General features: G+C 30.9%; 2 protein-coding genes across 2 annotated transcripts; both read right to left on the bottom strand.

The window, feature by feature from the left end:
• Nucleotides 1-5326: 5326 nt before the first annotated feature.
• LOC119668114 (collagenase-like) lies at nt 5327-6290 on the bottom strand. The gene is made up of 2 exons (XM_038077512.1): nt 6013-6290; nt 5327-5946 (listed from the first exon to the last, which is right to left on the bottom strand). The coding sequence occupies exons 1-2, from the start codon at nt 6270-6272 to the stop codon at nt 5379-5381; spliced, it is 828 nt and encodes a 275-aa protein (XP_037933440.1). The 5' UTR covers nt 6273-6290; the 3' UTR covers nt 5327-5378.
• Nucleotides 6291-8167: 1877 nt separating this feature from the next.
• LOC119668115 (brachyurin-like) lies at nt 8168-9121 on the bottom strand. Its single transcript, XM_038077513.1, has 2 exons — nt 8679-9121; nt 8168-8619 (listed from the first exon to the last, which is right to left on the bottom strand). Exons 1-2 carry the CDS (start codon nt 9094-9096, stop codon nt 8222-8224), a joined length of 816 nt encoding a protein of 271 aa, XP_037933441.1. The 5' UTR covers nt 9097-9121; the 3' UTR covers nt 8168-8221.
• Between the last annotated feature and the right edge of the window lie 1959 nt (nt 9122-11080).

Raw genomic sequence — 11080 nt, 5'->3', positions numbered from 1 at the left:
TGTTAACAACTGTTATCAAATACAGTACTGTCATTTGCTGTCTTTCGAGGCACCTTTTATACGGCCTGAGGTACTATGTACTTATGGGCTATCTAGTCAGGTGTGCCGTGTGCATTTAACCTATGTTAAGCTGCTGTTATGTATACATGAGGAAATACTTATGTGTACTTCGCTTCATATAAATTGTAACACACACTTATTTACTTTGAGTCGCTTTCGCAGTGCGCCGAATGATATCTCACGAATGAAAAGTGAAAGCAAATCTGTTTCCGGTCAAAAAGCAAGAAATTTTTATCAATCATTGAACAATCGTCAGATTAATAACTTCTGTTTGGCTTTTGGGGAAGCAAGTGCAATTAAAATTTAGTTCAGTTTTCGATTTCATTTGAGTTTGTTCACTTCCAAGAGTAACGGGTCCGATCAAATGTGTGAGACAGAAAAATGAAACCCATTGGAATACGAAGTCAGAAAAGAAGGACTCTGATGTTATCTAAAAAAATGTGAGTTTATATTATATCGCACGTATTATTTTAAAATTTTCGTGATTTTAAAACAAATTATTCAAAAATAGTTTGAGTTTAAATAATGAGAACTTAATGTATTAATTATTAACTGAATGTATTGATTTTACTTGCTGGAATATTATTGTAATTATAATTATGAGACCGGAAATGACCGCAACATATAATAGTCTAAAGCTCCTTTACCTGTAATGGTAGACAATTATTTTTATTATAACTTAAACTTATTTTAATATTACAAAATGTATAAGACATAAAATCGAATGAATTTTTTATTCTTTTACAAGATCTTCACATCGCTATTCCTTATAAATAAAAGTCCACTTTCTTCTTATTATTAAGTATAGTATAGTGATATTTAGAGTATATAGAACAGACTAAAAAATATCTCTTCCATGATCTGCCTTGAAGTAATACCAACCAGTACATTTGTTTTTTTCTTGAACAGTCGCTGTGATCAGACTGATTCCTTGTTATGGATTTTTTTTCTTGGCGTTAGGTAAAAACCATCGAAATCTGTAAGTGTGAGATTTGAATCCACCAAAACCAAAACCACTTCTTAAGAATAAGTTTTTAACGACAGCCATCAGACTGAAAACGACTTCCGACTGAAATAATATTTTAGTAAAAGAAAGTGAAAGATAAAAAGTTTAGTATTTAAATTTCCAAATATATCTCGCTTAGAAGTAAGAACGTAGTTTACATTAATTATAATAATGAGTATTAAAACAAGGATTAAGACTCTTTAATAGTCTTAATAAATTGTTATATATAATTTGCTATAGCATCTATAATAGTGTGAAACATGATTGATTCCTAATAGATTCATATTCTTAGCTATTGATATAACATCATTTTTTTAAATATATACTAAATATATACTCTTTTATTATTAATCCTTATTAATATATATTTGAGATATATACACATAATCATTTAGATTTATTGAATAAAACCAATCCTTATATGAACATTTGAACTTAGTACAAATATTATTCACATAATTTACAATGAAATTAGTTATAAAACAAAAATATTTGTAGTTAAATTTTAATATATGTTGTGTGGATATCATTTGGGATATGATGGTGTCGAAACTTTGATTAAATTTAAGTGCTTTTCAATTATTCTTTTGATCGAATATACTTAAAAAAATTTAGAATATATCATAAATTTCTTATGACGCGAACAGTTTTTAAACAAATTATTTTTACAAAACACTTATTACTTTACTTTGTTACTTTTATTATATAAGAAATCTTTTACTTTATATGTGTTTAATAACATTTACATATTCATTTTAAATAAAAGGACTAATTTCCTTCCATATTAGAACTGTGAAACAGTTTCATTGCATATTTTTAGGAACTCGCATAAACACTTAGTACTCACAATAGAACACTGAATAGTTTTGAATAGCTTTAAATAAATTTCAAGGAACTTCAATTGCTACAGCTAATAATAAACTAACAAATTAATAATATTTAACAATTTATAAATACTCATTAATAATTTCTAAGTTTTACTTTCTTTTTATTTATTTGCTTATTCATTTATATAAAGCAGAACCATTCCTAATCAAGATCCATTATATTTGAGGTAAACTTCTTATTAATTAATTTCTACATTTATTTGTTTAGTTATTTTTTATAAGATTAGATTTATTAGATACATTCCCACTCTCTTAATTTACACAATTATACATTTAAATCGCTAATAGCTCAGCACTTAATTTCTTTTCCTATACAAAATATTTGAGGTAATTTTGTTTAACGCAATTTATCCACAAACATAAATATATGTTTAGTTAGTTATGTTAAGTCTTTTCCGAGTTAGTGCATCTGGGCACTTTTACTCTTTGATAGCTGGGGGTACTACAGGGTCCCACCTATCTCATTGACTAATTTATGTATTCCTTATAAGCTTCATGATTATTCAGTGATTGATCTAAGATCTGCGTACCGCTCCGTACGGTTAGTAATTACTCTGAGATTAGATAGTACTAAGTAGGGCAGCCTGTCGGTTGTCGCATATAGCTTCAGAGCTCTATCCCGTATATATTTTTTGACCGAGCCTGACTTTAAGCAACTTGTAGCTTTTGTGTAGTGGACTCAGCAGCTTTGCTATATGCGACACACCAGCTTTCACAGATCAGCTTTCTGTTCTTCACGCTAAGGTTGTTGTGTTTGAAAACTGGTTGTAAGCAGTCCAGTGTTTTTGCGCAACTACTTCTTTTGACTGGTAAATATATGTTTAAAGTCTCTATATTTAATTAAGTTAGTTTTCTAACTGAATTTAATAGTAATTTATTTTCTGAAGTTAAAATAATTTTATATCTTATGTATATAATTTTTAATAATCTTTTAATTATTTCATTAGTATTTATCCTTACATTTAGATTTTTTACATTTAGCCATTTAGGCTTCAGCAAACCTGCAGTTCGTGTGCTTACTGGAGTACTAACGGGGCACTGTGCCATTGCACCTATGCTCCAACAGTGGCGAATTCTAACAAGAGGATTATGCAGGAGTTGTCAAGATGAAGAGGAGGCAGAATCTATCAACCACTTCCAGGACTTCAATCGATTTCAATGTCTCGAGGATCGCTTTTTCACTGAAGAGATAACGAAAGCAAACTTATCGCATCTTAAGGTATGTGTACTATTCCTAACTACTTTTAAGGACACTAAACTGGTTTTATTACGGTCTTATGAAGTTAATGCTTGGTTCGGTTAGCCAACACTACTTACATAAGTGCGACACTTCTCTTCTATTTTCCAACACCCTCTTTTATTCTTGGTATAATTGTTCAAATTGGAATTATCACTTATTTTTTCAATTCAGTTGTTTAGTTGAGAATATAAAACTAAACATGCAAAAATTAATAATGGTTCTCTACATCTTAATCTGTTGGTGTATACCCAAATAAAAGTTATTACAATGTCAATGGAAACATATTAAGTTAATCTTAGATGGGATATTATTATAAGAGGTTTGATCTTAGCTATAGCTTAGCACCAATAATTTATTTAGTAGTGTAATAGCTGTTCCCAGCATGTATATATTTAGGTCTTAACTTAGACCACAACAGCAATTCAAACTCAAAAACGTTAATCAGCTGTTAATACGGAAATGCGCGATTGAAACGGAACCTAGAAGGGTTTCTTGTCGTCCCCCGTCCCATTAACCAAAAATTTTAAACGCATACTCTTTGTTTATTATATTAATTCTTTATTGAGAAACGCCACTGCATCCGCTGCCACTGATTGTTGACTTAGGCTCTGCTACTGCTGGCTAACGCCAGTGTTGCTGCTGATGGCTGACCTTTCTGGCGCGAAAAACAGTTCTGCTTTGATCGACAAGTCATATTTCAAAAATCATTTAAAATATTCCACTTCAAAACTTTGCTTAGAATTAAGGCACGTTTTAACTCTTGGCTGGAGGATCGCAAAATTGAGTTTTTATTGCAAGCATGTGCAGCAGACAAACGGTCTTCGTTAATGCAATCACATTTTTTCACATAAAGTCTGTTCACTTAGAATTTTTTCGTATATTATTCATTATTTGAATTTTCGCTGACGTTAATGGATTAATTTCTATTTTGTTTTTCTTAAAACGTGCTTAACTTATCTCAGTCTCTGCTAAAAAAAAAAACTGTTCTCCCGTCTGCCCACACTTTTTATTCAACACCTCCGGTCATCACTCTCACCAAAAATAATTTCCCTCGCCACAAAATAATTTCCCTGTTGCCATATAAGTCTTATAAAATATTTATTGTCGGCCGACCCGACTTCAACGACACCCTATTGAGGGTGCCTTCATAACAAGTTCTTAGTTGTGGTATAGATTGAGGAATATTGATTTAAAAATTTTATTAATAATTTTAGAATAAGTCGGATAATATATGGATCTCTAGAATTTCTTATAAATATTTATTGCCGGCCCGACCCGACTTCAACAACACACTATTGAGGGTGCCTTCACAACAGGTTCTTAGTTGTGGTATAGATTGAGGAATATTGATTTAAAAATTTTATTAATAATTTTGGAATAAGTCGGATAATGTACGGGATCTCTATAATTTCTTATAAAATATTTATTGTCGGCCGACCCGACTTCAACGACACCCTATTGAGGGTGCCTTCATAACAAGTTCTTAGTTGTGGTATAGATTGAGGAATATTGATTTAAAAATTTTATTAATAATTTTAGAATAAGTCGGATAATATATGGATCTCTATAATTTCTTATAAAACACTTTAACATATTTATTTATATTTATATTTCCTTTCTCTCAATTTATTTTAAATATAGTTTTAAGTTTTTTGTAAATTTCATCAAATCTTACTTTTCATTACATTAAGTTAGGTTATACCAGCGATGCCAGGGGGGTCAACTTAGGCCCAGAGGCACATTGTGCTGTACTTTTCATTATATTAAGCAATGGATCTTTCTTCACAGCGACACTTGAAAACGTGTGTCTTAATCTCTGCCACAATAAAGTTTTTCTAATTGGGTCAACTAGTTCCTATACATCTAGCATTTTTATACTGATAAACAATCCTATTCATATGAACAATTGCATATTAGAAGCATTTTATGGTAGTCAACATTCCTTATTCGTGCTAAACTTTCATCTAGTAAGAACATAATCTAGTATACTAATCATTGCATGGTAAAGCGATTACTTAAAAAACTATACGATTAGTTATGTTGAATAAACTCGGTTTTGAGTTAAGTTAACTATCATTTAACTACTAATTAATATCAGAAAATGATTTCTTATAAAAAAAGACTCTAAATAGCTGAATTAATGATTTTAATTTAATTTTTAAAAGATGTAAACATTTTATAATATTTAATAGTACACAACTCCAGTATGTGATTTAATCCAGTCTAAGTAACTGGTGAGACGAGTAAATGCTACTGGATAGCCCTTCTCACAACCATCTGCGGCACCAAATGATGTTAAACCAACTTGTACTCCGCTAGAAACCAACACTAGTGGGCCACCGGAATCGCCCTGGCAAGTAGACACTCCATCAGATGTATCAACGCATATGTTAGTAGGCAGAATGACTTTGCTACCGTAAGTCATAGCACATTTGGTATTACTGATAACCTCAAGAACAGCCCATTGTAAATCTTCGGTAACACTATTAATGCTATCACTTATACGTCCCCAACCGGAAGCAACAACAACGTCGCCAGTGTATAAGTCGTAAGAGTCGGCGATATTAGGCAATTTGACAGCTTGAATTCTATTGGAATAGGCAACTGATGGAATTCGAATTAAAGAAATATCATTTTGCAATATAGTTGGATCCCAATTTTCATGAATGATAATGTTATTGCTTGACACTGTATAAGTGGCTTCAGCAGAGGTTCGCTCCGTGGCACCCAAATAGACGGTAACAGATTGTACGCTGTTTAAATAAATTATTTTAGAAAAAAGTTTATTTATTGATTATGGATCTATAATTTTCACTTACCCATCAGTACAGTGAGCAGCTGTCAGTACCCAACTGTTGCCAATTAGTGAACCACCACACCACGAAGAAGAGTAAAGATTCAGTTTAAGTGAAAGACCAACTTGATACGGAAATTGTCCTGCTCTGGCTTTTTCACCATTTGTAATGCGCCCTGTTGGTTCATCTAAGACGGGCATTTCAACATTGCGTGTTTGCAAGGTTCGAAATTCAAAGGCATTGACTGCAGCTAACGCCAAAATTAAAAATACCAAGGGCTTCATAGCTCTGCACTTACTCAAAAAGTTAAATGAACTGTCATATTATATTATTTGTTTTGGTCTTTTATATACTTATATTGTAAGCGGTCAGCATAAGAAGTTTACTAAGATAAGATACATTTAATTAATTTCTATCATTTTAATTTTTTTTAATTTTTTAGTTATTAAAATATTTGGCAATGATAAGAATTCAATAACAAAAGTCTTTGAGAACTTTCAATAGCTTATAAGGGCTAATTAATTTTTTATCTCCAACTAATCGGTTGCTTCTGTAATATTAATGTAATAATATATTGAGTATATAAGAGCATTTATGTGGTACTTTATTTAAATTATCTTTAAACTTTCACTCTTCTCCACTCTTGATAATTATCCACTCAAACTAAACAATTACCACTTTGCCAATCTGTAACAGGGTGATCTCCATACATCATCACTTAAGTTCCGAACAATTCTATGCTATCTTCGTTAGAAAAAAATTATACACATCCGGATGTGTTCTCTTTTAGAAGAAAACGCATTTGGGACTGGAAAATAAATTATGCGTTTTCAATTTATTCATTATTCTAAATATAAAAACCATACATTATCTCCAGTACCATGTCTCTGCATCGGTTCTTAAGTCCTGAGAGAATTGATATTTTTTTCATAAACTTGCTGAATGTCCGGGTTATTTTGGTGCATATGAGTATTTGCTTTAAGTAACTGAAACCATTAAAATAATCATCAGGATTAAAATTTGCTGACAATATACTTGTTGATTCTACCTATAAAGTCAACTATAAAGTCAAATTATCTCCCTTCTTCATTGAACTGCCTTTTGCACCTTATATTTTGAAATAAGATTAATGTAATCAGCATCACAAATCAGTATGCTCTCCCTAATTGTACTTGTAAAGTTAAAGTTAGTAGGTAATCCTAATGGAAAAATAAGTGGTTTTTAATTCTTCTTATAAAAAAATACATCGTTGAAGTTATTGTGATCCTTACATTACTTTATTATTAGTGTTATACTATCCAACTTGATGTTCCACAGGTTCTTGAAGAAGATTGTGGTACACTTTCTTAACAAATGCAGCAGGAGATAAAGTAGTGAGGGATCTTGATATTAAGAAATGGTTCTTTGAGGAAGCCAATTAAAATTTGGAACTTTTACACTACTTCACCAATATATATTTCAATCTTTTTCAATAACACATTTAGAGTACATCTACTCACAAATAATGATCAAAACTAAATGAAAGATCATCTCTTACTTCTATTCTCTATGCTACAATTTTAATACCAACGACTTTTCTGAAGTCATAATTTAAATAAGCTTTATATTAGTTTTGTCACCCATTTAATAATGATCTTAACACATCTTTATCACGTTTTTATCCATTAATAAAGATAAAAGATAATTTTTGTTTCGATTATACTTAGTTATTGCATATGTATTATGTTTGCTTTCTAAAATGTTAGGCAGGCAATTCTAAGTGGTCTGCAGATACCTGAAATTTTGGAGTATTAACCTTTATAATGACTAATTATAATCCTTTATAACTTCCTCTACTTTCCCAAGTGGTATATTCTTATTAAACGCAAATATGAAAAACTAGAGGAACATAACTCTTATATCTAAATAACCCAAACCAATTATTTGGCTTTTTTAAATTCAAATTTTCTTGTATTGCCACAGAACTACTGAAACGTTATAAACAGTTTATGTTATATTGTTTAAGTACCGATAGATGACCAGAGTCACCATTCCATGCAGATTTGCTATGGTGCTAATGCCAACCATTTTATTAATGATTACAACGAAATAGTACGGACTGCAACCTGATTTGCTTTATAACTGGAACTTCAATATAACATAACGCGGAACTAAGAAATAAATGTTGCAGATGCAGAGATTTGAAAAATTAATATCTTGTTTATTAAAATGAGTTTTTATTTATTAAAAATATTTATTTTAAACCAGTTTTAGCATGAATCCAATCCAAATAAGCAGGAACACGAGTAAATACACCTGGCCAACCCTTTTCACAACCCAATGCAATACCGAACGATGTTGCGCCTATTAAAATGTTTTGGTCATCTTGTTTAAGTACCAATGGACCACCAGAGTCGCCATTGCAGGTAGATTTATGACCTTTGGTACTAATACAAATCATTTTCTCAGTGATCACACCGAGATAGTAGGTACTACAAGTCTGGGGCTTCAAAACTGGAACTTCAATGTATCGAAGAACTGGAGAAACAGCAGTTGCAGAGTCACTATCCTTGCCCCAACCACTAGCCCAAACCAAATCACCAACATAATCACCATCATTGTTCTTTGGTAAAACAGCAGGCTCAGTATGTTCTAAAATAATGAATAACATTTAGGACTTGATTCTAATATAAAAAGTCAAACATTTTTACCATTGAACTGTATCTTTGCAGATAATCTTATGAGGGCAATATCATTTGTTAAAGTAGATGGATTCCAGCCTTCGTGAACGATGATATTTTTACTAGTAACAAATATTTTTTGCTCAAACTTTTCATTTTCTCCACTGAGTTTTGTGACACCAACAGTAACGGTAACATTATGTGCTACATCAGTGCAGTGAGCAGCGGTTAAAATCCATTCATCTGAGAGGATGCTGCCGCCGCAAAAAGCATAACCACCTTCCATACCTAACCTTAAGGCAGCTTGATAAGGAAACTGTGCATCAGAAGCAACTTCACCATTTGTAATACGTCCTTCCAAGTCCTGGTAAGGCATAACCTCAACCAGTGGTTGAGTGCCAGCCGACACAGCAGCTACAAGCACGCTCAATGCAATCAGAAGTTTCATTATGAAGCGAATTATATTCGACTACTATCCTAATATGAAACTTCTACCTGTATTTATATATCTTTAAGAAATAGTATTATCTTATCCATTTTAAATTAATAATATTTTCTATTGTATTATCATTGAATTTTTAACATAATCGCGGTGGCCTATGGTACGTAAAAAATGTCTGTGATAAGACATTTTTCATTGATTGAATGTAGTAATAAAGCTTCAACAATAGATTTGTGCACTTTTCAATATTGAGATTATATATACTATATGTATTATACGTACTTTATGAAATGTCATTTCAATAATATAATAATATATGGAATAGGTACTCAATCAGTGCAATATATTGTCATACTTGACAAGTGAAGTTTTTTGTGAGCCATAAATTTGAATTGATTTAATACCTTTTATCTAACTGAACTCATAAAAATTTAATCTTTTTATTAGCGTACTTTTCACAGAACTTTTAAATTCTAATTCTTTCAAAGTTTGTCTAGATACCCGGTATTATACTTTCCATTTATTGCTATTTTGCACTTTTTCTATGTCATGTTATCGGGTTTTTAATTTTAATTTGATTAAAGACAATGTACCAATGCAATATTATTTTGATAAAATTTTTAGGTTTTTTTATTTACTTCAACAAATTCTAGAAAAGATTTATTGAAAGGATAATATTAATAAGCTACTCGTATAATCCATTTCATTTGAAAAACTTTCCAACGAATTAAATTGGTTGATTGTTTCCGGAAGTAACGTATGGTGCCGTTTCTTTATCATATACTCAGATATACGATTCTATGTTATACATCCAACTTGCACAGTTAATATAAGATTTTCCTTGGAAGATGTAAATTTGGAATCTTCGCCAGCTCACACACATTAGTTTCTAGACATTCATAATTTGAAATGACACTATCTTGCCAGTTCAGGACTTTTGCAAAGAAAAACTTATTCACTTCCTTATGTTTTTGTAGAAAAGCTATAAAAATAATTAAATATAATGTATGAAATACACCAGCAAAAATAGTTATACTATCTTCAAGACTTTATATACACAGACTACTTCTGATGGGTATTTGGCAATTCTCGAAACACCTGTAAGTTCAGCCAAAAATCAAATTAATTAAAAACAATAAAAAAATTTTTTGTTGTTACAATTCATTACTGTTCGATAAAAACCTTTATATTGAAAACAATAGTTCATATTATGATTTTAGTTACTTTCTTCAAAACGGACGTTAAAAATCAATTTAATATAACAGACCATGCAACTGATCTTATATATATTGGAGATACAAATATCCCTACGTATTCCTTTACTTCATAGATATTAATATATGTTATATATAAATATTTTACTTGGGAAAAGAGCAGCAGCCAGAATCTTCGAAAGTGAAATAAGAACAGAATTGGAAATTAGAAAAGAAAATGATGACCCTGAAAGGGATGGAGTAACAATGTTGGACAAGATCTGAAAGATATTAATGTCACTAACTGGAAAATAAAAGCCAAAAATAGAGAAGAATGGAGAAATATTGTACAAGCTTATACAGTCTATATAAGACATGGACTGTATAGCTATGGATGACAATATCTGCTTCATCTACTACTTCTAATTCTGCTCTCTTCTTAAGTGTACTCTAAAAATTATATCTCTATAAAGTGTAACCGGACATTAAAGTAACAAGAGACCTGTGCTAGACATTAATATTGCGGTTTTAAAATTTACGAGATATTTTGACAGTTTTTTTAATAAAGGAATTTATGTGTTGAATTAAGTTAGATGAAGTGCCCCAAAGTACAATTCAGAAAATTATCAGTTGTAATATATCAGATTAAATTTCACAATTGCACTTTACTGTTTGAGTGATGTATATCTTTTTACAAATCATTCCTAATATATGGTTTTTATGGGTTAAAGTCTAACTTGTTTATTTTCAATACGTTTCACTAGCGAAAGAAACATCACATAACTCGAGAAAGCCCA

The sequence above is a fragment of the Teleopsis dalmanni genome, chromosome 1, assembly GCF_002237135.1.
Source record: "Teleopsis dalmanni isolate 2A chromosome 1, ASM223713v2, whole genome shotgun sequence".
NCBI lineage: Eukaryota > Metazoa > Arthropoda > Insecta > Diptera > Diopsidae > Teleopsis > Teleopsis dalmanni.
The sequence above is the reverse complement of the archived record's forward strand: the minus strand, read 5'-3'. Positions and strand labels throughout refer to the sequence as shown.